This window comes from Microtus pennsylvanicus, chromosome X, assembly GCF_037038515.1.
Source record: "Microtus pennsylvanicus isolate mMicPen1 chromosome X, mMicPen1.hap1, whole genome shotgun sequence".
Lineage (NCBI taxonomy): Eukaryota > Metazoa > Chordata > Mammalia > Rodentia > Cricetidae > Microtus > Microtus pennsylvanicus.
The window spans coordinates 83,346,052-83,373,296 of record NC_134601.1 but is presented as its reverse complement, the minus strand read 5'-3'; the positions used below and the strand labels follow the sequence as shown (position 1 = coordinate 83,373,296).

General features: G+C 40.7%; 1 protein-coding gene across 4 annotated transcripts; it reads right to left on the bottom strand.

The window, feature by feature from the left end:
* Positions 1 to 1,163: 1,163 nt before the first annotated feature.
* Rlim (ring finger protein, LIM domain interacting) lies at positions 1,164 to 25,177 on the bottom strand. 4 transcript variants are annotated; one of them, XM_075958814.1, is made up of 7 exons: positions 24,849 to 25,067; positions 22,992 to 23,054; positions 22,526 to 22,635; positions 19,799 to 19,910; positions 9,936 to 10,125; positions 9,165 to 9,251; positions 1,164 to 7,960 (listed from the first exon to the last, which is right to left on the bottom strand). In XM_075958814.1, exons 5-7 carry the CDS (start codon positions 10,099 to 10,101, stop codon positions 6,399 to 6,401), a joined length of 1,815 nt encoding a protein of 604 aa, XP_075814929.1. In that variant the 5' UTR covers positions 10,102 to 10,125; positions 19,799 to 19,910; positions 22,526 to 22,635; positions 22,992 to 23,054; positions 24,849 to 25,067; the 3' UTR covers positions 1,164 to 6,398. The 4 variants fall into 4 exon arrangements, with proteins under 4 accessions (XP_075814929.1, XP_075814928.1, XP_075814930.1 ...); XM_075958813.1 differs by lacking the exons at positions 19,799 to 19,910; positions 22,526 to 22,635 and adding an exon at positions 23,856 to 23,911; XM_075958815.1 differs by lacking the exon at positions 19,799 to 19,910.
* Positions 25,178 to 27,245: the final 2,068 nt, after the last annotated feature.

Sequence of the window (27,245 nt, the reverse complement as noted above, 5' to 3'; positions counted from 1 at the left end):
CAGTAGGAGCTGCCTAAGTAGATACTAACAAACCTTAAACAGATGTGCCATAATTATCTCCATTCAAACACATAGCTGAGAGCTCACATATTTGAGTGGAGTAGAGAAGGATATGGGGTGATCAAGGACTCATCTAAATTTCCAGTTTCCTCAGGAAGTAACCATCTCTATCTTAAGCAGTTTTTGAAGAGTGGGTCCTGAAGTCTCTGAAATCCTGCTGAAGTCTCATCAGATGGCCTGACTGCTACAGCTATAGTAGGTAGTGACTACTGTATTGCCCAGCAGAGTTCTAGAATGAGAAGTAATTAAAGTGGGTAGGATGCAAATGGCACCAAGTTTTAAAAGTTGACCTATGGCTATGCAGGCATACCTTGTCTGCTGACCCATATTACATCACAACTAAATGTCTTGTTGAAAAGCGCGTGCGCGCGTGAGTGTGTGTGTGTTTGTGTAGCTCACGATGAGTTCTGAACACCTGGTAATGCAGGTCTATAATCAAAGCGACTTACAGGCTGAGGCAAGAGAATCACCAATTCATGGCCAGCCTGGGGAACAGTTTCAACATTAAAACAAAAATACAAAAAGGTCTGGGGAGTCAAATTTAGCACTAGGGCGCTTGCCTAGCATGCACTGAGGTCCTGGGCTCCAACACACAATTTCTAATAAACAGAATTACCACACTAAAAGCCCTAGATAAGTAGTGAGGCAAAAGGCCTATTGAATCAAAACTACACTGAGGAAGTGAGTTTGATTATCAGTGGAGCGCTCTGCAGGTGCCACTGCCAGCTCAAGGTGTATAACAGGGAAAGTCCACTCACCCATCAGTGATGTGCTCAGAAAGAGCCATCTGAATGAAGGACTTAACGTTTCAGAGACGTTAGACAGGATGGAGGACAGACCCTCCACAAGCCCACATGCATCCCCACTCTGAGGTCAAGGGAAGTCAGCCAAGGCAGCAGACACATCTACTTCAAATGTTAATCACCTCTTTCCATCGAAGATTAAGCCGTTCAACAAGATAAAAAAACCTTGGCCAAATAATGAACCAGTTGCAGTGGAATCCTCGACTCTAAAAATTGCCTATATGACTGGACTAAGTAAGGTACTAGAACATTGATTAGCATCCACCTTTTAAAACCCCAAAGATGAAAAAGCACAAATGATCACTTCATGCATTTTATTGATAGTCTATATTTTAAGTCTGCAGTATGACATTGTACATAGGGAAAAAGCTTCTTCCTAAAAGATAGCTATTAATAATCAAACCAGATTTAATTAATGACCTTTCAAGGTCTTGTTCTGCATTAAACAAGTTAAATTTTAGCAGGTGTAAAGCACTGTACAAAAAAGGTTACATTCTCAAAATTTAATACAGGGCTTCCCAACCAGGAGTTTGTTGGATCAGATACCGGAGAAGGGTGTTTCATTCAGATTTAAATGGTAAGAAAATGAGAAACCAGACAAAGCAAGCCAAGTAAATTCACTTCCCTTTGTGCTCCTCTGTTGCTTTCTGAAAATGGATCACGGGTCAGGAAGCCCTGCTATGGCCATCACTTTAGTCTTTACACAGCATGCACACATGTGCTTCATGTTCAAAGATTTAAGGTCTGCCCTTTTCAAAACCTTTCAGGTTCTTATGGGCTTCAGAGCTTTCCAGGATTGCTGCCCAGTTCCTTACAGGCACTCAAGTAAACATCTGTACCAAAGCAGCTTTTCCTGGCAGAAGACAGACATAGGTCCAAAACCAGGCCAACTGCATACCTACTCCCACCGGGACACTCACAGGGCCCTATACCTTTAAAAGCAGCACCAGAAACAAATGGAGCCATCAAGAGGTAAAATGCAAACGCTGGACAGTTTCCACATATAAAAACCAATCTGTTAAAAAACGTTAGTAACAGGGCACTGAACAGAGTTAAGGCTGGGCAGCTGGCCTGACTACAGATTGGAATGGAAACAATCAAGATGAGAAACAAGGCACAGTGGCATGGCAGGCTCACTTTCACTGCGCGTCTCTAGACAGCCGCTCATCCAAATGACACAGAGCAGCTGTGGGACTTTACCACACAAATCCCTTCTGGGTGGGGTGACACACCTGTAATCCCAGCAATCAGGAGGATCACCAATTCCAGGCCAACCTGGGCTACAAAACGAGACCCTCTCAAAATACCAAAACAAAAAAGTCCCAAGTATCTCACCACAGCTCTGAGATTTGAATCCAGACATCTACATGGACATAAAAACAATCATAAAACTGATACTTAGAAAAAAAAATTCCCGGTAGCAATTCTATTCTATGCTGTAGGCTTTCAGATCTAAGGTATGGTGACTTACAGAGGCCACTCACTTCCTGGAGTGTTGGAGAGTATTTAAAAACGTTCCAGCGAAGGGAAAGGAATCCTTATTTCAAAGTGCTGAGCTAGGTTTGGTGACAAGTACCTGTATTCCCAACATCCAAGAGGCAGAGGCACAAAGACTGCCACAAATTTGAGGCCAGTCTGGTCCAGAGAGTTCCAGACCAGCTAAGAGTGCACAGCACAAATACCCTACATCAAAACACGGTAATTCAAAATGCAAAAAAAAAAGAAGGGCAGATATTGAGGTCACAGCTGCTTTTATTTGCTTACACTGTGACTTAGAAATACTCTTTCCTCAGACCTTGCCACGTGAAGCATGATACAGCAATGTACATTGAAAAAGTTTTCTGAAAAGAACCATTTAGTAGGTAACTCAATTACAACACTGTTACCGAGCATAAACATACTGAACTGTACTGAAGGGGAAAAGCAGACACCCTCACGTGTGCGCTCTCTGCCTGTTACAAAGGTACAGAGAGAATACTTTGGAGAACAACAATCAGAACTGTCTTAAGACCCTAAGTGCTCTGCAAGCGTGGCTCCCAGGTTCTGCACACTGTTGGTAAGAGTGTGACAGGGAAGCCAGTCAGGAAAAACATTTTTAAAAAAGTCAACTAAGGCAGATTACAAATGATTTCCTTTCACAAAAGAATTAAAAAAGTCTCCTCCATCTGTTTAAAAAACAAGGTCAACTACAAGGTGCTACTGCATTCTAGCAAAAAGTTAGAAATGGCCTTTAATAGTCATTTGCAACATTGAACTCTTTATCACGAGTATTTGGAGAACCGACTTAAAGTCATAGAAGCAGGTGGTTAAATACAAAATATGCTAAATGTTAACCCTTCATAAATATAAGACATTGACAAAAGCAGAGAATACTGGGCACAGAAATAAAGTTTTTCCAGGAGAAAAAAAAATTGCTTAAGGTAACAGAGCTAAGCCTTATCATATCTTGCATGGATTCTGATAATCATGTCCCTAAAGACTGAGTATCTCCTGGCACATTTCCTTATTAAATGGACAATCACCTGTTTTAACACTAGCGTGTGAGCCTCCTCCCTCTCCCCAATGCCACCTCCATTAACATAGTGGTGCAACTATCATCTTCTTTTCAGGGAAAATGTTCCAATTTCCCAACACAGCTCTCTTCAGTGTTACTGCAAATAGCCTGCCTTTTTTTTTTAACTTGTTCAACTTGGTTTTCAGCACTAATAAATCTCAACATTGTAAGCTGCATGGAATAAAAACAAAACACTGAAAACCGTCACACTAGTAAGCGGATTAAAAAAAAACATTTGAAATCTTTAAGGAAAATCAGGTTTTAGTACTTTCCCCTATGCTTTGAACAATGGAATCTCCAACATTACTGCATGAAGTTCAAAATAGGCCTTAAAGACAGAACCTTTCTGTAATAAAGAAAAGGTGCAAAAATACAAAATGAAATGTAAAGTCTTTTGTAATAGGTGTTTGGACACTGGTGAGTAAAAAGACTTTCACTCTTTACACCTGACTACCTATACGAACCTTATCTTTAACGTCTGCAACACTAGTAATATATAATAGTCATGGACTTGGTAAAATGAAAAAGCAACTCCCACTAAAAATACTTATATTCATTCTACAAAACCCAGGAGATAGGAATCCTATTCGAAAGGGTCCACATGCACGTCAAACATGTGCATTCTACTGAAGGCTAGAAATGGGAAGATTGATTTCCAGTGTCTCTAAAGAGCTTCAACATCTGCATTCATAACTAGCATCCTGCTTAAGTTACCTCTGACTTCAGTACTTTGCAAACGAGTAATATGATTGGGGAGTTCAGGGAGGTGCCTGTTGTCAGTAACTTCATGTTTAGAATGTGCTGCAGCTGTTTTTGAGCTATAGAAAATGGAACATTTTTATCAAGAGGGAAATGGATTAGTTTTTAGTTAATCAGGACTATCCTGCAGATCTGAAAACCATAGAAAGGTGACAAGGAGGCTCACAAATACAAAGGAATCCTGACTTTTACATGGACAATTCTTTTAAAAAGATAAAAATGTATTACATAAGCGCCATAAACAGTGAAATCTGCTTATATTAAAAAAAATAAGTGAAGCTTTGTTTGGACATTATTTCCTTGCAAGAGCAGTACATATCCTTTGTAAACAACTACCATATTTACAATTTCATTTCCTTGACACTTAGGTAGGACTGAGAGCCAGAGGAAAACATGAAAGAATGAACTTTGAAATAATCTGTACTGCTAAGGTGGTATCAGTGAGGGTAAGCAGATTTGGGTAAAATAGTTTCTAGAATCTCTGACAAATCTGTGTAGTTAGCTCATTTGGTGAAAGGCCAGGGATGTGCCTGCTCAGTCCTTCTTCTCTTCCAGCCTGGCAGCTTTCTCTAGGGAACCAGCCAGGATCATCTTAACCCCAATCAGCCTCAAAAGAAAAACCAGGCAAGAGTACTGGGGTTATCACAATCTAGTCTTACCACTAAAAAAGAACAATAAAGTGCATGTCCACAGATGTGAGCTGGACATCTTATCTTCACATATGGGCAACACAACTAGAATTTGAATTTCAAATAACCCAACATGCCTCACTTTCAATAAAATATAATCTCTTAATTTATGAATGTCTTTTAAATGTGGCATGTTAGATCTGCTAGATACAGTAATGAAATATCGACAAGTGTGCACTAGTACCTTACATAAAATCTCGAAAACAAGCAAATCCGAGACTTTTCCAAAAGCACACCCATCTGTACCAACTGAAATCCCTACCTTAAAATTGGTTTAGAAGTCTCTTTCCTCCACCTTTTGTTTCTTAGGAGCAGATTGTAAAAACATCAATTTAACTTATGCTAGGTGGTAGTGGTTTGGTTTTTTTTTAAAAAAAAAAAAAAAACCAAAGACAGCTCTGCCACATTTGTTGATCTTCATCTATTTAAGTCGAATACTGGGTCAAGCTGCTGTGGCTGTCACTGTAGGAAACCAGTTCAAGTCCATGTCACTGTCATCATGAAAACGTTCCATTCTCCAGAGCAGTGTTCCTACCCTCTATCACTTCCTGCCTAAATCCAAGTTAAAATCCATGATTTCCATTAGGTTTTAGTGCAGTTTGATTCTACATGGTCCTTTCCTTTCCATGTCACAGTAGCTGTTCTCAAATACATTAAACATAGATATGTTCTGCTCTTGACATCTACACACTTACAAAAGCAGCTTCGTACTTTGTTTGGTGTGTTTGTTTTACTATGCTGGCTCACAAAAAGCAGTTCTCATTTCTAAGCATGGTACTTTACAATTTTGAATGCATTAATACAACAGTGCATTGGAAAAGTACTGAGCCTCTACAAAATAGCTTTACATTTTTAAACAAATGAATGTGATTTTTTTTTCACTTACACAAGCATAGGCTTTTTAATATTTCCACAAGATATATATCTCAATTAAACTTTAAGTTTACTCTATTGTGTGCCACAGTGATGGGCTTAGGACAGTTAATACACGTAGAAGATCCTAACTGTTTAGTGTTATTTACACTGATATGTCCATCATCACCTCATCTGGAAGGTGAACAAACAATATTCAGAATGTGACTGAATTTGTGTCAACTACTGGGAATGGTATAGTTTTAATTAATCACTTACAAAACATATAATGGAACTTAGTCTTGAGTGGGAAGTTTCTTCATGCCCCTCTTATGGTCTGGAAAACCTAAAAAGAGGTCAAGATGATAAAGGAGCCACTGCTAAGGCAGACCTTACGGTAGGTAACAAAGGGAAAATGACAAGTGTAAATGGGTAAATTATCAGTAACAGGTTAGCAATTATCTGGTACTGAAATCAAACACTGAAGTCCTAAAACGTCGCTTCTGAAATATTCTTTCTATCCTGAAAGAGAAACTAGAGAAAAGACATGACTCCCTCAGAAAGCAATGACTCGATTCAGGTTGTGACTTTAAGCACCACTTAAAAAGTGGACATAAAGCAGGTGATTTTCCGTTTGCCCATCACTATTCCAGCTACACAGCTTCGAGAGTTCTGTTCTCACTACACAACACTTTCTCTGTTCCCAGAAGATAAGACGGCCCTGCGACAAATGGGACAGGTGGAATTCTCCGATAACCAGCGGTCGATGCAGTGGACGTGGTACTCATGGGAGCAAGGTAGCTTACGAAGTTTGTTGCCTTCCGTATATTCTGTAATGCAAACACTACATGTCTTCAATGCATCATTTTCACCAAAACTTCTCATTGCCAGGTTATCAATCTGTTCTTTGGTCAGTCCTCTAGGTTGGTCATCATCATCCTCATTTAAGAGGAAAAACTGAGCCAGACTAAGGAATGGCAAAGTGCCACTCTCATCAAATATAACTGGAGCCCTATGTCGGCCCTCTCTCCTGGCACCTGGTGCGAGAATTCGGGTTCCTTCATTACTGCCTTCAAACATCTCTGAGCTACTTTCTGAACTTTCACCATTGGAACTGGAGCTGGAGCCGGAACCAGAGCTGCTACCACCAGAGCTCCCTCTTCCACTCCGTGTCTCTATTCTCTCCGTATTTCGAGTGGGGACTGAGATACCAGGCTCTGCGTCACTGTCACTGTACATAAAGTAACTCAGCTCACCAAAACCTGTCATTATCTGCCTTAACATGGTTTGAATTGCAACAGATGTAGTTTCACTCAATCCAGTATTTAAGATTCTACGAATGGGAATCCTGATAGTACTCACATAGGTTCTCACGCCTGCACGTTCAGAACGTGAGAAGGTGCGCCTAAAACCCCCACGTTCACTTTCATAAGTGACCGTGTTGTTTGGGGTCTGAGACCTTGACCGAGTTCTGCTAGCTATGCTATCTCTCTGCCGGTATTCTCCTGGACGAACTCTTCTGACTTGAAGATCAAGGACGATGGTTGGAGGTCTTTGACCAGATCCTGCACCTTCACCATTGGTACCCGTGTCTGAAGAACTTGCCCCTTGAGCGGCAGAATTTCTCGACCCAGAAGCTGCAAAAAGACCTCTACCTAGCAACTCGGGCCCACTTATCTGCTGTCTCAAAGTCACATGGTGACGGGTTCTAGAACTTCCTTCAAGCTCGTTTACTAAAGGGTGATCAAAAGTCTGAGATGAGATGCTATGATGAGATCTTCGTGGAATTTCATTTGCTGGGTGCAGAGGAGACCTACTTCTTTCAGCTCTGGCTCTGGTTCTCCGGTGTTCTGGGCTTCGGCTTCTTGCCCTTCTCTGACCTCTGGTGGATGGCACTTCTGTTAATGCTTCAGCAGAACTGCGTTCTGACCTAGATGATCTGGCAGATGATGTCTCAGATGCTGAATTTTCCATTTGTCTTTGGCTGCTGCTGTCCATGTTTTCTACACTAAGACGTCTAGCAGATGGTTCATTTTCATTCTCTGAGGTTTGGCTTCCATTACGGTTAACATTTATCTCTAAACTGAATCTGAAATCACCACTGTTTGGATTAGTCCGGCTCACTGCCCTCCAGGACTGATTTCCTCTCTGACCACTTCTTGTTGTATTGCCAGTCTGTCTGACAGAGTTAAGCCAATCTATTATAGAGTCACCATTGGACATGTCATCTGAAGAGTCTCCACCTGTTTAAAACAAAGAAAGGGGAGGAGAGAAAGGAACTACAATAATTAGGACGATTATATAAATAACATTAAAGAAGTTTGCAATTCTGAATGAATTTTACATTTATAGATCTTATATTGTATACAACACTAAGTGAAAAGCCAAAAAAAGGTCACCACACCATGAGTCACAGTATTAGGAAGGTTGAGAAGTGCTGGTCTAGAAGAAGCTATGAGACTGTGAGAAGGCTACATGTTTTTTCTAGTCTACTGTCTAAACAAAATCAAACAACACAATTGCTAGTTGTGGGGGCTAGTGTTTGTATTTTTGTTCCAATTATGTTTCTACCAAATTCAGTCTCTATTACTTCATCTAGGGGCCTAGCTTAAGTGCCTTTGAAAATATGAAGTTGCTTTAAAATACAAGAATTTTGTAGTCACAGTAAACATATAAACAAGGCTAATGGTTTACAACTACTTGAATATTTGTCAATATCAAGATTTTAAAATACCACGAAAATGAAGATCATACGAAATGTATAGCCTGAACCTGGAGTAACAGCATACCTAGCAGAGTGTTTATGAACTAATGTACCAGCACCAGCTCCTAGGTTATGGTCAATCTCTGTTTCCTGCAGAGAGGGAGGCACTAGTCCTGAGCTTAGAGCCAGCTTGCTTACTTAGCAGCAGCACTGACCCTCTGAGCCATTTAATGCTGGGAACTGTGGTGTGTTTGGTAGATGATCAGAATGGCTGGCAGTATAGCTGCCTTCTGCCTGCTAGATACTAAGAACAAACGCTCATCAGTTGTGTCAACCCCTGTCTGCAGTCGTTGCTAATCCCCCATGTGGAACAAAATTACACCCAGTTTGAAGGCACTAGGGCAGGCAAAGCAGTTTCCTTTTTGCTGATGAATTCATACTTATAAACAAGTAACTACGTAGTAGGGAATATCAATGGATAATGAAAGCCATGGTAGGGAATCTCATTTAAATAGACTACTTCTCACTGTGGCCCAATTAACATAAACAACCCAAAAGGTGAGGCAGAAAACAGCATGCTGACTTTCTCATTCATGCATTAAGAAAATGCCACCTCTCTTTTTATGAACAGTTACTTATCACCAAGTTAACTTGTGGCATTTCTGGACAATCTTTGACTAACATTTACTATTATGAATTTCCTATCATTCCATCAACAGCCCACCTCCCAAAGCACAATATACCTCTATTTTCATCTGAGCTTTGTTGCGGGGGTGGACCCTCTTTTATTTGCTGTAGTCTTCTGAGCAACTCCTCCTCAGTGCTTTCGCCTGAAAGTTAACAATGTTGGTCAAATTACAAATGGAGATCGATCTAAAACTCAGTTTCTGTCTTTTTTCCACCCTCAGGACTCGTTTTGAAGGGTTTACCCAGGCTGTCTTCAAACTCAACAACCTCATGCCTCAGCCTCCTGTGCAGCTGGGATCACAGGCACAGCCACCAGGTCACCTCTGGCTTTGTTAAGTGCACTTTCAATTGAGTGACTGACTTGCCAGTAACCACACCAGGTAACAGCAAAACCGTTCAGAACTGCAGTTAAGATTAATTCTAAAGTCTGGTATTGTTTGCTCAAAATGCTCCACCTAGTCTTGCTAATGAACCCATCCACAGGTTGGTGGAAATAGAAATGGGAAGGAAGACGTAGACTGAGTTCTGACTAGGATCAAATGAGACCTTATCTGCGTGAAAGAGAGTGACTAAGGACAAAGTTGTAGATGTCATTTTCCCCATGACTAACTCTAGGGTTACAGTTGGGACACAGAGAATAAAGGATGACAAAATTTATATTATGATTGTTCCAATTATTAAAGAATGGAATCGGACAATAAATAGGGCAGGCAGTAAATGCCATTCAGTATCTCTTGTATTTTTTGTTAAAGAAACATATTATACAACAAGCTATTTCTTAAAAACCGAGCAACCTACATATATAACTTTCCTTAGATGTAGCTTACCTGGGGTGCCCAGCAAATTGTTGTCTCTCATAAGTCTATAGTCTTCTTCGCTCAGGTTATTTACAAATTGATAGAAAGCTTCTTCCCGATCCAATCGATCCATCTGACTTCTGCGCTGTGCTGCAGATTGGTCATTTCCTTTATCGTTAGAATCTGAGTTTTCCATCTTGATGAACAAGTGGAGAATTATCTGAAAGAGAAACTCTAATGTGAATGCCATGATGCATTCGACAGTCTTACTTACATGGAAATCTAAAATGCATACATAGAAATGAGTTTTAAGAAAAACATATGAAATGTAATAGAAAATCTTGGAAAAGCACTAGGAAGACTAGGTCGGGAAGTCAGCAAACTACATGCTTGGGCCAAATTCAGCAATGTGGCCTACTTTTATCTTCTCTGTAATCTAAAACTGGTTTTTACATTGAAGTGCTAGGAACTAAACCCAGGACCTTGCCTGCATGCACTCCATCATGAGCATATAATTCCAATCCCTGGGTTTTAGTTATTTGAGTCAGGGAAAGTTGTGTGTGGTCCAGTTAACTCAAACATGGCTCTCCTGCTTGGGCCTCTTGAGTGCTGGACTTGCTGACAGAGGTGTGTTACAAAGCATGGCCACTTGCACAAGAATGTTTGTGATGTGTGAAAACTATGGAATACACACTTGGGGATTCCTAGTCTTCCTGGAGCACAGCCACTCATCCACGCTTGTGTTGTAATGGCAGAACTGGACAACTGTGACACACTCTAAGTGTTTTCCCCACTGCTGTGCACTGCTGCTCTGAGCACTTTGAGTTACCTCAACGCAACTGTTAACTGGATAGTAAGTAGTTCAAATATGGCATGTGGATCATCCTGCGACTTTTAAGAAATGCACAAGCACACTCACTGTGGCAACTGAAAAGTGTACTTTGAACACTGCACATAAAGGCACAGCAAAAGATACCTAATATTCACCAGATTAGATGACCAAAGCCACACTTAGGCAGATAGTATGAATGCAGGCAAGGTCCTGGGTTTAGTAGTACAAAATTAGACTAAAATACGTGTCAAAATACTCCCAGTACAAGAAACCTATGATCTACAAATTAGAAAACTCAGGTTGAAGGATTTAATCTAAAACATTTCTTCATAAAAATTTACACACTGGAATATTAATCAGCTGTTAAAAATGAAATTATGGAATTTACAGGTCAATGGATGGATCTAGAAAAATTCATCCTGAGGTAACCCAGACTCCAAGTGTTTTCTCTCATAGTCACATATTATTATCTTTTAAGCCATCCACAGACATGTTACAATCCATATAACCAGAGGCTAGGTGTCAAGTAAGGGACTTTGGAGGAGGGTTTTGCTTGCTGTTTGTTTTCTAAGGCGGGTAGAGTTGGGTGAGTGGAGATCTAGGAGGAGTTGGGGGAGGGGAAACCATGGGTAATATATTGTATGAAAAAGTTTCAATAAAAAAACTTGAAAATGAGGATTTAAACCAAGTTTCCAAATGGCTTATTTTCTCCTGAGCAAAAACAGCTTTTATCAATGGTAATCTTGTTTAAGGGCAGAAATGTATACAAAGGAAATAAACTCGTTAGTATTAGCCTTTTGGTTAATTATAGTCCTATATAACGTTGAAGGTACTGGATATGCTGTCACTGACCATACAAGGAATGGAGTGGCTAGTGATGGGTTAACAAATACAACTGACAGCATTCAAGTGTTCCTTTCCCTAAGCAAGTGTTGATTATTCAAGTATAAAGTAGCTGGACAACTAGTCCCATGAACAGTCTACATGAAACAACAAATGAGAACATAGCCCAGTAATTTAGCATAACTTAAAGCAGCCCTGCCAAGATGATTTATAAATGAAATAATAAAATATATGTGGAGTAGGAAGAAACTTGGTAGAAGTATTTTCAAAGTTAGATAAAAATGCAAGATGTTTATAAAGTTTTGGGGTACCCATTTTATTTTCTTCAAAAAGTACTTTGAAGAAAGTATTAGAACCCATCATACTACTGACCCAATAATGTCAATGTAAACCTCATTCTTGTGGATTTAATCATTTTTAGTTGTATGAAATTTTTTTTGTCAAAAATCTTTTTTTGTTGCTGTTGAGACAGGGTCTCACTATGTAGCCTTGGCAGGCCTAGAACTCACTTTGTAGACCAATGTGGCCTCAAACTCAAGAGATCTGTCTGCGTCTGCCTGAGTGCTATCATAAATTTCCCACTTTGTTTTAAAGATAGGATCTTGCAGCCTAAGACTTAAACTCATGGCAAGCCTGTTTCATATGAGCCACAGGCCTAATAGTCTTTCCATGAAGCATTTTAATGGCTTAACAATGGTTAGATTTTATTGTGATTTGTAGGACTTGGGTAAAAGATCAATTTTTTTTCTTAATGAGAACCTCAAATACTATACTACCTTCAAACAATAAATGGCTTGAGGAATTAAGTTTGCCTGGTAACTAGTAGAGAATGTGCCTTAGTGAATAACAAGACAATCAATGCTGAACTTAAAATCACTGCAATAGTAGGGGACACTGGCATCACAGGCTATCAAAGATATGAGAGTTCCATTATAATCTCTGAGTTCCAACTACAGTTCCAAAAGTGCAAAATGAACTTCCTCAGCTTAAACTTCGCACTAGGGCTGGAGCAACAGCTCAGTTGTTAAGAGCATTTGCTGCTTTAGCAGAGGACTCAGATTTGATTCTGAGCACCAACATGACAGTTCACAACCGTCTGGAGCTCCATCTCTATGGGTATCTGACACTCTTTTCTTGGCCCTGCAGGTACTAATCACTTGGTACACATAATACATGCATGCAGGCAAAACCACCTATACACATAAAAAATAAAAATTCATACAGTGTATAGCTGAGGACCTTTTATCTACCCTTCAAGGGGAATAGCCATCCTATGTAATAATATACTAAAAGGTACACTTGGGAACTGAATCACTAAGAGCAGAATATGCAAATTAAAACCAAGCCTGTGGACTGGTAAAAAGACTGGTAAATGCAAGTGAAATGGCATTTTCAAAGATGAAACATGCACAACCCCTGCCCCCAAATCCACAAATGACACACAAATGAAGATGTGTAAAAATCTCATTTCAAGCTACCCACAGTGAACAAACATTTGTGAATGGTCAGTAAGGCATACTAACTTTTAAACTTCTGAAAAAAAAAATAATTGCTTCTTAAAATTAGGAATACCATTTTTCTCTAGGTGAACTTGTATTAGGTGATAATGTGCTCAAGTATTATTATTACATGGTGAAATTTATTAGCAAAACCTTTACTAGGCCAGTCATGGTGGTACAAGCTTTCAATCCAGATACTCAGGAGACTGAGGCCAAAGAATGTTTTGGAATTTTTTACACAGGGTTACATGTAGCATAGGCTGGCTTCAAACTCGATCTTTCTGACTCCATGATCCAAGCACCGTGGAAACAACTGTGTGTGCTACCATGCCTGACTCTGAGAACAAAGGGTTTTGAATTTCTAGCTAGCTTAGGAAATATAGTAAGATCTCATTTAAAAAATAAGAACAAAAACCAAAACCAAACAACAACAAAACAAATGGAATTTGGGCTTCTCTCTTTCACCTAAGGTTCACGTGCTGAAATCCTAACCCTCAAGGTTATAGCATTAGGAAGTAATGATTAGCACACCCTTCTAAGAAACCCTTAAAGAATACCTTGACTTTTTCATCAATATCAATAAGAATACAGTGAGAGTCATGAAGTCAACCCTTACCAGATACCAAGCTGCCCAGGCCTTGAGTCTAACTTAATTCTTCTGCCTCCTGAACTCTCTTAAGACTTCTGTTGTCTATAGAATATGCAGCTTAGGGCATTCTGTTATAGTAGCCAACCAACAAAGACAATATGAAAATTGAAGGGGCTGGAGAGATGGCTCAGTGGTTAAGAGCATTGCCTGCTCTTCCAAAGGTTCTGAGTTCAATTCCCGGCAACCACATGGTGGCTCACAACCATCTGTAAAGAGGTCTGGTGCCCTCTTCTGGCCTTCAGGCATACAGACAGAATATTGTATACATAATAAATAAATATTTTTTTTAAAAAAAAAGAAAATTGAAATTTATAATTTATCCCTCCCAACAAATGCAACAGTGTACCAGAATCTTCATAAATCAGTCCAAAGGAACAAAATCCAAAAGCCAAATCTTATTCCAGATTTTGAAAAAAGCACGAAGAGACCTGCTCCTGTCAACTTTTGCCCACTTACTTACCTATAGCTTAAACATAGCCACACCCACATCTCCATTCTGGTTTTGAGACAGGGTTTCTCTATGTAATAACCCTGGCTGTCCTGGAATTAGCTAGACTAGGCTGGCCTTGAACTCAGCCTCCTCCGCCTGCCTCTGCCTCCCCAAGTGGAGGCGCCATTATACCCAGATTAGACTACTGTTCTTAAAAATACTTATTTTTGCTAAAGTCAATAAGATGAGCATGGCAAGGAAAAAGAGGGTAAGGCCATAATAGTTTCAGTTTCCTACTCTCATTACTAAGGTTCTTTTTTTTTCCTATAGAAATTTCTGGCAAGTGTTTTGATAACTTTGATACCTACGGGAAGACTAGAAGTCAAAGAGTGAACAGTTATGAAAGTCACATGGGCCAAGTATGAACAAATGTAAAAAAACAACACAAGCTACCATTTTCCCTACAAGTTACCTACAAGTTGGTATTGGTAATGGTAGCAGTGACTACTTTTTTTTCTTCAGTTTTTCGAGACAGGGTTTCTCTGTAGCTTTGGTTCCTGTCCTGGAACTAGCTCTTGTAGACCAGGCTGGCCTCGAACTCACAGAGATCCACCTGCCCCTGCCTCCCAAGTGCTGGGATTAAAGGTGTGCGCCACCACCGCCCAGCCAGTGACTACTTTTTTAAAACACAGAAAAGCACAAAGGGAAAGAAAACAAAACCCTCAAGCCATAAATAATTTCCAAAAGAAAGCACCACCAATGTTTAATTGACATTCTTAAAGTAGTCAATGTTCTGGACACTATAACAAGTTAGGACAAAATCTACTTGTGAAAAATCAGTAAACAATCCCCAAAATAACTGCCAGTTGAATAGTTTTTGAAAGTATAAATCTTCCAAAGAAGGCAAAAACATCTGGTAAGTTCTGACATTTGAAGGACATAAACCTAAGGTAAAACTCACATGCCAAATGAAAGAACAGTGTGCCACCGTGTTAAGAATAGAGACAAAGACAGAGACCCACATTGGAGCACCGGACAGAAATCTCAAGGTCCAAATCAGGAGCAGAAGGAGACAGAGCACGAGCAAGGAACTCAGGACCGCGAGGGGTGCACCCACACACTGAGACAATGGGGATGTTCTATGGGGAACTCACCAAGGCCAGCTGGCCTGGGTCTGAAAAAGCATGGGATAAATCCGGACTCGCTGAACATAGCTGACAATGAGGACTACTGAGAACTCAAGAACAATCGCAGTGGGTTTTTGATCCTACTGCACGTACTGGCTTTGGGGGAGCCTAGGCAGTTTGGATGCTCACCTTACTAGACCTGGATAGAGGTGGGCGGTCCTTGGGCTTCCCACAGGGCAGGGAACCCTGATTGCTCTTCGAGCAGATAAGGGAGGGGGACTTGATGGGGGAGGGAAATGGGAGGCAGTGGCAGGGAGGAGGCAGAAATCCTTAATAAATAAATAAATTTAAAAAAAAGAAATTAAAAAAAAAGAATAGCACCAAGAAGATTAAACCTGAAAGAAGCAGAAACCTTTGGAAAAAATGGGGAAGATATAAAAACCAATATCTGAGCTCAGCGTGTTGGCACACACCTGGAATCCAGTACCTAAGAGGCAGAGGCACATGGATCTCTGAGTTTGAGGCCAGCCTGGTTTACATAGACCAGCCAGGGTGGCACAGGTGTGTGCGATAAGCTCTTAGTGAACAATAAGGATGATGGGCTAAAATAAAAATGATAAATGTCAAATATCAAAGGCAGTAAGTCAAAATAAAGTACAACAAAAATGGAATCCCAGCACCAAGGAAGCAGTGACAGAAGCAAATGGATCTTTGTGAATTCAAGGCCAGTCTGGTCTATGGATAGTGAGTTTCAGGGTAGCACTGAGACTCTACTTTTAAAGAAAAAAGAAAAGGAGAAAGAGGGAATAGAAAGATGCCTTCCAATAGGAAGGTGTAACACTGAAGGGAATACAACCATGGTGTCAAACTAGAGCCAAGAGTGACAAAAATAACAGTTTAACGAAACTGCCCCAAAATGGAGATGTAATTAGCAGCTAAAGCAAGTAAACCGCCTGAATGTATAGTCGTATCATGTGGAAGTTAAACAGAAGTTAGAACAGACTGAATTCAAAAAACCCTCTGAAATAAAATGACATTAAGGGCAGGTTATGTCTCCCCCTGTTCTAGGGCTAGTGTCATATTGAGCTATATATTCCAATGATACAAAATTCCACCACTTTCTTGGCAAGGCCTATGGGAGTAATGAGACCCTGCCTCAAAACAGACCAAAAAGAGCAGCTCCAAACTCCTTTTACTTCCATAATGACATGCTGTTCTACAGTTCCCTACACTCATCAAAACATATTTGGGTAATCTCTCCACATATTTCTGCAACATACTTTTACTCCAAAACTGCAAGCAAACTAGGAATGCCTTGTTAAAAAGAACACAGTGTTGCTGAAGTAGAGACTTCCATCAAAGAAAGTCTGTTCTTTTGGGGACAGGGAGAAAAATATCTGATTTGATTCAGTCCCTACTACTGCCCCAACTCTCAATCCTTTTGGCTTTAAAGTGTGCAATGGTTAAGAGTAGAATAAGTGAAGAGATTTAGGCACTGGGAAGGCAAATCCATCCTGCAGGGGCAGTCACATGGGGGTTTATGACTGCAAGAAGGTCCCAGAGCCTGAGGTGACTGCTTACAATTTGAAAGAAAAGGAAATTCTGAATGCAAGCAGTGATTTCAATGGCTGGTAAAGCAATCTTACTCTCAAATACTCAATGAACCTGGCCTCATTTTAAGGCAGGAGTCTCGCACTAGCTGTGGTCCAAGATGAAGAATGGTAATAAGCATAACTCACAAGTTCTACTGTTTGATGAGTGAAAGAAGAATATTTTAAAGGTGAAGGTGTATCAAAAATGTTAGGGAACTCTGATCCAAATACAAACTTTTCTCTACCTTAGTATGAAAATATCAGGAAGAAATGTTTAAAAAAATGTTTGCAGACATATATGATAAAAGGAATTGTGATCATGTCCAGTTGAACTAGTAACGGAGAAAAAGGGCTGGGGCGTATTGCTCAAGGACAGAGTGCTTGCCTAGTATGTATATGAAGCCCCAATTTCCTAAGATGAGTAGAGGGGACAAAAAGGCCACCCTGCACTCCTTCCACATCATCAGAGAAGATCTTTAATTTACCACCTCATTCTCAAGGTTTAATATTTATGATACAGATAGTATACTTGTACTTATGATTAGCTTCAGACATTTTTAAACAATAATTTCCCCAAACGATTGATTACCAATAAACCGAGCAGTGGTAGTACACACCTTTAATCTCAGTACTCAGGAGGCAGAGACAGGCAGATCTCTGAGTTTGAGGCCAGCCTGGTCTACATAGCAAGTTCAGGACAGCGAGGACTACACAGAGAAACTCTGTTTCAACACCCTCCACCCCAAAAGATTACCAATACAAGCCTACTGTAGAGAAAAATCCAGTTCTTAAAACACTTAGCTCTCTACCATGGTTATAAAACTATATCTATATATATCTAAAGATCTTTTTAACAGTTCTACACTTGATCCTGACAACAATCTCATAAAGTAGGAAACCTCAGTTTCACAAGTATGAATCCTGGTAATGGAAGGAGTAAATTGTCAAAGCCCTGTGGACAATAAATGGTCAGCAATTAAATGCAGGTCTACTAATTCCAAAGTCAATCAATTTTTCACTAAATGACTAACCCCAGTATATCCTGGATTGTGTGCTTTAAAATACATCCTTTAAATTCCAATAGGCTTGGCCACTGAGTCCCATGGGCTTTTTATACCAGTGCTTGTATAAACACTTTTGAACATGAAAAAATTTTTGCCATGCTGAGGCTTGAACACATGCAAGACAAGCACACTACCACACTGAACTATATCCTCATCACTCTTGGAGACATTTTCGCTATTAACTTCCCACCTTTAGCCTCCACAGTAGCTGGGATTGCAGGCCCACGTCATAAAGCCCATTAACAAAACAGTTTTCAAATGGTAATAACTCTTCCACTGAGTTATACTCTTGGCCTGCAAAACTCCTTGCACTGGCACAAATAGCCAAATTTTCTATTTTCTGAACTGCTTTTGGAGGGGCATGGGCTCCCTATGTAGCCTAGTCCCATGTCACCATGCTGGTTCTGTAATTTTCTTCAACAGTGCTAGGAATGAACTGTGCATATTAGGCAAACACTCTACCACTGAGCCATATAGCTCAGTTTGGATCCTAGTCATTTTGTCAGCTTTATTTTTGTCAACAAAGTGTTAGTTCAATAATACTAACACCAAAAGGAAAAAAATACCTGTTTGTTCAACCATAGTCAAATATGGTGATGGATACCTTAATCCCAGCACTCAGGGCAGGCAGATCTTTGAGTTTGTGGTCAGCCAGAGTTAATAGTGAAACTGTCTCAAAATAGTTTAAACCAGCTGGACAATGGTGGTGCAAACCTATAATCTCAGCAATTGGAGACAAAGGCAGGAATATCTCTGTCAGTTAAAGACAGCCTGGTCTATAAATGAAGTGCCAGGACAGCCAGGGCTCTATAATACAGACAACCCCTGTCTCAAAAAACCAAATCAAAAGGCTAAAACATGAGATAGGCTGTAATCCTAGCCAATAGAAAGACTAAGGTAGGAGGATCACAAGTTCAAGGCCTATCTGTGCTACAGTTAGTTCCAGGGTAGCCTAGGCAATTTTATGAGATGTGATCTCAAATCACAAAATAAAAAGCACTTGCCTGGAATGCATAAGACTCCAGGTTCAAATTCCAGTTCCACCAAAAATAATATAGAAAATGAAATCAAATGATCTACTAGATTTGAAGTCAGGATAAAAAGGACCATCATGTATGTAGATACCAAAAGTGTTAAGAGTTTTTCTTTGTAGAATTTAAACAGTTTAAAGTTAATTAAATTTATAATAGATAAATGGATGGAAGTTTAGCTGTGTTGTTCTGTCATCTCTCACTTTCAAAAATATAAAGCATTTACAAAAACAAAAAACAACAAACAAACAAACAAAAAAAAAACCAGGGCACTGGGCATGGCGAAACACACCTTTAATTCCAGCACTCAAGAGGTAGCAGGCAGAACTCTCAAGTTCCAGGCTAGACAGGGCTACAAAGTGAGACCCTGTCTCAAAAACAACAACAAAAAGACAAGGACAGAGGGACTCGAGAGATGGCTATATGATGTAGAGTACTTGTTACTCTTACAGAAGACCTGATTTGATTCCCAGCACTATGTGGAAGCTCACTACCATCAGTAACTTTGGTTCCAGGGAATTGAACATCCTCTCCTGGCCTAAATGGGCAACAGGCACACACACGATGCATATACATACATATACAGATAAAGTACTCATACAAATAAAATAATCTAATTTAAAAAGAAACAGGACAGGGTTGTTTTATTGCATTTATTTATGGGAAGATAATGCTTACCAACTATATGACTCGTTGAAATGTTTCCAGAAGTAGACTAGTAGAATATACAGTGTATTCAGAACTATTGAGACAGCATAGCAATGAGCTTACAGATGACCCAGATAGTAACCAACACTTAGCTTTGCTTATAATTTCCTATCTTTACCTCTTGTAGAGGGCAGATGAAAAATCCAGAACAGATTCAGGAATGTCCCTTATGTCTAACCTCTTCGCAGGAAGAGTACTGACTTGCAGTTCACAATTCCGACTACAAGTCTCTAAAAACAATTCAATCGAAAAAATATTAAGAACTATAAAGTAAATGACAGAAAACTCTGCTATGCTATCAATTTATAGGATCAAGTTAGTGGGAAGCCAATATGATGACATTTCATCCCACTGAAGTAATTCAGAGAATGAATTTAATCTTCAACCACCATTCCATGTTCTTTTATTATTACTCTACCTCATATCAGAATTTGTTCTCTATAAACTCAACTTTGAATTGCTTCTTTTAAAATAAAAAATATAGCCGGGCAGTGGTGGCACACACCTTTGATCCCAGCACTCGGGAGGCAGAGGCAGGTGGATCTCTGTGAGTTCGAGACCAGCCTGGTCTACAAGAACTAGCTCCAGGACAGGCTCCAAAGCTACAGAGAAACCCTGTCTCAAAAAACCAAATATATAAAAAAATAAATAAAATAAAAAAACATTTTCCCTAAAATACCTAGAGGATTAGACAGGAGGAGTTTCATGATGTTGTTATATAATTAATAATTAGCTCCACTAGATCTTGCCTCAAAAAAAAATCAAAAATAAAACATAACCAAAAAAGACTGGCATATCACCTATTTCAATCACTTAATTTTAGTTGAGGAAAACAACTTTAAGATGAAACATGATGACAACTAAATCCTCCCTGAACCAGTGTTCCTACCCAGAAATCATTGAGGGCAGCCCTTTAACCCTGGTCTGACCCATACACTAAGAACCTTTTATACCTGTACTTAGGCTATCATTAAACACAAGTATCTCTCTCCACCCAGAAAGAATCATTCTCATCAAATTCCTTTAGACTGTCACAGGTTGCAAGGACAGTATAATCTGCAGATGTGCAGTTATTACCTTTAACCTAAACACAAACACAATGTGTTGCTGTCTACTACAGATATTTGTCCAATACATATTGGTGCTGTTATGATTAATGAAATTAAAATCTTAAAGCATTGTAATATGAGAAAATCTAGAGCAAAAATTCTGGTGGGAAACCCTGTGTTCAAAAACATATCCATAATTGAGGAATCCATCTTTGAAAAAAACCTCAGTTAATTACAGGGGTAGGATAAGTGGTTTTACATCCCTATTCAAAGCTGAGAAAAAAATAATGAAGGAAAAAACAGACAGGGAACTATTACTATCTTAACCTTACTTATCAAAACTTCAGAGTACTATATAAAGTGGGACCTGAGGATTTAGAAATCTCTGTTATCCAAAAATGTTAAAGAACTACACTCACAAAAGAAAATGTCCTCATCCTGGCACTAATCCAAAAATGCTGCACCTCATTGGTCTGGTTTTGATTATTATTTGCTACCCACTCAATGGTAAATCTAACGAACAGGATGCTAGTCACTGAGGTATTCTATTTCCCAGTCCTACAGGATTCTGGAAAAAGTACATGTAACACAATTCTATAAATGCAAATGGTCCACTTGACTTGCTCTTACTGGAAGCCTTACTACAATGTTTACTGGAAGATAGTGGCCAACATTTCTAAAGACTTCATTGAGCTATTTCTTTAAAAAGAGTATAGATTATAATTTTTTTCCTTTGAGTGCCTTGTGATTTATTTTTTTTATATTTTATTTTTTTTTAAATTTATTTATTTAATTAAGGATTTCTGCCTCCTCCCCGCCACCGCCTCCCATTTCCCTCCCCCTCCCCCGATCAAGTCCCCCTCCCTCATCAGCCCAAAGAGCAATCACGGTTCCCTGACCTGTGGGAAGCCCAAGGACCGCCCACCTCTATCCAGGTCTAGTAAGGTGAGCATCCAAACTGCCTAGGCTCCCACAAAGCCAGTACGAGCACCGCGAGGGGTACACCCACACACTGAGACAATGGGGATGTTCTATCGGGAACTCACCAAGGCCAGCTGGCCTGGGTCTGAAAAAGCAGGGGATAAAACCGGACTAGCTGAACATAGCGGACAATGAGGACTATTGAGAACTCTAGATTATAATTTTTTTTGAGACAAGGTCTCTTCCTATGTAGAATTGGTAGGTCTAGAACTCACTGTTTAGACCATGCGGGTCTCAAATTGTAGTGACCCTATGTCTGCCCCTGCCAATGCTAGCATTCCAGATGTGGGTCACTGTGACACACACTGATTTTATAAAGGATCTCTATCAACTTACACCAAGACCAGAAAAGTTGAAACAGAAACTATAACAAACCACCCAAATAATGTGTAGATTCTGGACAACTCTCGCCTGCTCCACTGAGGCAAACTATTTTTAAGAGCTAATGACAGTTTTGGATGCAGAATAAGTTACAGATTACCACTTTTAACTTCCACTAGCTTTCTGATGTAACTGGATAGCAAATAGATATTAAAAGTTTGGTGACTTGATGTTGGACAGACCTGAGATAAAATGAAGGCTCCACACACACTAATTTTTAACAAATCACTCAACTTTCTCAGAGTAGTTTGTTTCCTTTTTAAACTAGAATATCCTCACGAAGGCCTGACTGAGGATTATGAAATAAGACATGCCAAAGCCAGATCCTAGCACACACTCCTTCAAGAGAAGTTTGTTATAAATGTAGCCCAGTTACTATCCAGCAGAGTTTGCACCTATTTCCTAGGAATACTTATTAATAATGTTCTACTTACTTTGAAGTGTCCTGGTTAGTGTAAGCAATTATGAGGTTATCTTACAATGTTGATAATAGTGACAGAATTAATTCCAACTAGAGTATGTATACCAATATGGCTTCTTGAATCTTGAAGGGGGAGAAAAATAAAATGGCAGATAAAATATCTCACATTCTATTGAGATTTCATTTAGCTACTCACCAAACATTTAAAAGCATGTTCTTATACCCAGGTATTTCCAACAATATCTTAAAGCAGCTTAATTTTTTTCTTTTAGTGCTATAAAAGTTTGGCTAATTTTAGATTACTCAATAAAACCCATACCTAAAGCATAGGTGATTTTCAGGTACCCTTTGAATTCACAGTAAAAAAGCACCCACCCTCATCGTGAAGAACCCATTCAACCACAGGGACTATAGAACACAACATATATTTGCAAATACATTCTATGTATACATCATCAGGAGACGAAACAAAAAATTACCTGTCTGTTATGGCATAGTACTGAAACCCAATAAGCTGGATTTTCAGTTTTCTTCACTGCGCTCTAGAAGAAAAAGAATTCATTAGTCTTCCTGTTAGAAGATCCACATTTTCTTTTTAATAAAACAAATTCTCAAAAAACACATATCATACGTATTTTGGTTACATGCATCATAATCCAAATTAATTCAATGTTAGTATTAGGATATTTGGGGAACCAAGGAGGTCAGAGGGAAGCAAGAATTAGATAAAACATTTCCTTTAAAGGCCAAGAGCCAACCTACCTTTTACTATTAGCTTCTTTAAAACAGGCCTTTCCTTATCAGACTAGTCATTATTTTCAGATTCTAAAAGTTACTTTCAAGGACTTCTTTGGTACACTACACCAGCCTAAGGCAGAAACTATAAGGAATAAAACCATCCGGACATCTTAGGCTAAAGAATGTTAGCGACCTTTTTCAGTAAGAGGAACTGCCGAAAAATAGCCCTCTAAAGGGTTGCTGGGGTTCGTCTTTCTACATAGTTAACCTGTATTTCAGAAACTGATTTGAGAAAAAGGCCGACCTGTAATTGTGCCTGCCTCTGCAGACGACTCTGATCTAATGGGAAGATGAGTAACTTTGTAATTATGAAGAATCAAAGAAATGATTAGCACTACATTTGTTATTTTTCGTCTTCAAGCATCTAAAAGCACTGTGGTTAATTATGATTCAAGAAATGTAAGCAACTGATTTCTAGCAAAAAAAAAAAATACCGTGAAGCCCGCCAGTGTTGCGTGAAAATCTGATATAAATCCTTTTGCCCCCAAAAGAAAAAAAAATGACCTTAATAACTAGGCTGCTAGGCCTCAGACTGCTCGACTAACCTGTGGAATAAGTATGGTGAAACTGTCCAGGGAAAGAACGTGGCTGTCTCCTCCATCTTGAAATTAATCAGCATAAGGGGAAAAGGGACTGAGTATTCAGGAAGCAGAAGCCCAACCGGTTAATACTAGTTACTAAGCTATGGCGTACGTGGCAGGTACCGCCCGCAGAAGCCGAGACCCTTAGGGGTTTTTCTGAGTGGGGGAGGGGCATGACTGCTGGCAGATCACACGGATATTAACTTGAAAATAATTTGGCTCAGTTCCCACACTTACCCAGGGAAAACAACCCGCAACGTCTTTTCCCTCCGTTTTTTTTTTTCTTTCTAGATGAGGGGGGAAATCCTAGTAATAATCTAGCCAAGGATACAGCAGGGCTAAAGGAGCAAGGAAGCAAATCACATTCGTCCCCGATCTTCAGGGAAGACTGTCATCGTAGCCCCAGAGGACAACTAATTGCTAATGCCCTACAGAAAGGTTCAAAATGGGGCTTTGCGAATCCCAGGAAAATCTGAAGGCCCAAGAGTTCCTAACATCTGACTTCGAGCCCCTCCACCCCACTTCCCCAAAGCCTAGCCCGATCCGCAACGCGGGGCGACGAAGTGGGGATGGGGGGGGAACTCGAGGAAAGAGAAGGACTGGAGACGCTTAGCTTCTCACGCCCGAGGCCCAAAGTCCAGGATGGCTTCTTGGGCCGGCGTTCCCAGCTTGGGAGAGCGGGCTGGGCCGCGAGTCCAGGGCCCCGGGAGGAAGTCCTCCCCACCTCCTTCCCCTCCTTCCACGAGCCGGCCGCCACCCGCCACCCAGCTAAAATGGCAGCGGCAACTACGCCACGGAGCGCCACGGAGCCCCCCGGAGCCAGGAGCCCGGGTCCGGGGGCCGCGCGGGGTGTCTTGGCCGCAGCCGATCACTCGGGCCATTTTGAAGAGCCGCGGCGCTGCTGTCTCGCTCCAGCCCGACAGCCCGTTTCTCGGGGTACCCCATGCCTTCACTTACGCGGAGGTCCGGCCAGGAGCTGACTCGCTGAGCTCCGTCGCCGTCGCCGCCGCCGCTGCCACTGCCACAGTCTCAGGAGCGTCGCTGCGTTGTCGCCGCCCGCTCTCAAGCCCGCCTCCGAATGCCTGAGGGAGACCCGCCTCTAGCCTCGCAGCGACCGATCGGAGACGTAGCTCAAGCAGCCATTATCTTCCCCATTGTTACCTAGCTGTGACAGGAAACGACAGCCCACAACAGGAAGTGATGATGTCGCGTCCCGGCTTCACAGGCCCAGTCCCAGACTGCTAGCCAGCCAATCCCAGTTGATTCCTCGAAAAGCCTTAGTGGGCAGAGGCGGGGACCGGGAGACTACGACAAGGCGGGTGGGGTGTGGGGGAATGCTGCTGTGACGCCCACCATGTGACAGGCCCCACCCTCCTTCGCCATTTTGAATTGTGGCGAGAAATTCGCGTTCTGAGAATTGTGGGAACCTTTGCGTTCCCATTTTGAAAGCTGAAGAACGTCACGTTTGGGCCGGCTGAAGCCTGTTTTTCACAGAACAAGAATGTGGTATCAGTGTAACTGCCATTGATCCACACAGCCCAGACTCCTGTAAACGGCAGCCAACATTTTATTTAACATATATTTAATGAGTGCCAACTGTAGATCAAGCATAATTGTCGATGTTGAGAAAGTTGAACCAAGCCGGGCGGTGGTGGCGCACGCCTTTAATCCCAGCACTCGGGAGGTAGAGGCAGGCAGATCTCTGGGAGTTCAAGGCCAGCAGCCTGGTCTACAAGAGCTAGTGCCAGGAAAGGCTCAAAGCTACGGAGAAACCCTGTCTCGGGGAAAAAAAAAAAAGAAAGTTGAACCAAAAATAAAGTTGATATAGGCTAGAAATAAAAATTCTCAGTTCCTAAGCGATTTGGTAATCTAGAGTGAACAAAAATTTTAAATATATTACGTGTTGCCCAATACTGGAGCTTAAAAGTGGGGGAGGGGGCGCACCGTAGGGACAAAAGTAAATTTGCAATGTTAGAAAGTGGCGAGGAAGGACGAGGAAGGACGCTAAGGGTCTCTAACTTGAGTACTTTAAAAGGGGGCGGTAATTGTAAATGGATGGGAAAATCTGATAGCAGGGGAATTCTAAAAGGGGCGGTTAAGGAAACCTTTCTTAGATGCTAATGACGAAAGGAAGGATCGAAGGGAATGCAGCCTACAGCTTCCAATTCCCATTGAACGGTTAAAGGGGAAAAGAATCTTAAGCCAGTGTTTTAAGGGTGTCTCTGTGCCCCCATCCCCATTTTTCTGTTTTCTCTTAAAAGCATAGATAGAGTAGCTTGTTTATTGTTTTTTCCAAGGGATCTAACTTAGACCAACTCAGGTGTTTAAACTAATCCGGAAGCGGGGGTGAGGTGGGGGGGATGGGGTGGTGGCAGCAGCAGCTGTGCGTGTCTCTAGTACCAGCGCTTGGGAGGCAGAGGCAGACAGATCTCTGAGTTCGAGGCCAGCCTGGTCTACACATCGAGTTCCAGGACAGCCAGGGCTACACAAACACACAAACCAGACTGGAATATTTTTCTTTGATATTTTTGTATTAATCATCTAGCCTCGTCTTATCTCTCAGAGAAACCTGTGATCATCCAATTTAATCTAACAACTTCTCTTAAACTCTTTTCCATACCATTTAAGAATGCAATAAAAACCCCAGAACTGAGGAGGCTGAAGCAGGAGAATTGTTGAGAGTTGGAGGCCATCCTAGGCTACATAGTGAATTCCAGATCAGTCTGAGTTAAAATGTAAGACATTTTTTTAAAATGGAGAATCTCTCTATGAGACCCAGGCTGACCTTAAATCTACAGTCCAGCTTTTTCTTCCCAAGTACTTCCTGCTCCAAATTCATGGATGTCTTAAAGCCTCAGTATATCCGGAAATGACAGTGTCTGTTTGGTAAAGTGTGTCAAAAGCCTCAGTATATGCGGAAATGACAGTGTCTGTTTGGTAAAGTGTGTCAAAAGCCTCAGTGTATCTGGACATGACGGTGTTTGTCAGGTATGCCTGTACCGAAACGAATAAAGCACGATTGCAACAAATTCAAAGTCAGTCTGGGGCTACATAGTATGTTCCAGGTCACCGTAGGCTAAAGTGAGACCCTGGGTTTCTTTTTTAATGCCAGTCATAGTGGATTTTTTAATCTTTAAATTACATTGCGCGTACGCGTGCGCACACACGCTTTTGCCCCACCCCCACCCGGTGCTGGGAACAGGCCTTAGGCAAACATTCTTCCACTAAGCTAGCCCAACTCCTAGAAAGAAGTTGGACATACATGGAAGTAAAGTGTGATCATTATTAGTCATTTAACCATCTTAATTTTTTCCTATATTGTCTTAAACATTTTACAATATACATGTGTTAATA

Excerpts from the sequence above, each read along its gene's own strand:
- Rlim (XM_075958812.1), bottom strand. The coding sequence starts at position 10,101 with ATGGAAAACTCAGATTCTAACGATAAAGGAAATGACCAATCTGCAGCA. Across the intron at positions 9,252-9,935 it reads CAATTTGCTGGGCACCCCAG|GCGAAAGCACTGAGGAGGAG; the intron begins GTAAGCTACATC and ends GTTAACTTTCAG. Across the intron at positions 7,961-9,164 it reads AAGCTCAGATGAAAATAGAG|GTGGAGACTCTTCAGATGAC; the intron begins GTATATTGTGCT and ends TGTTTTAAACAG.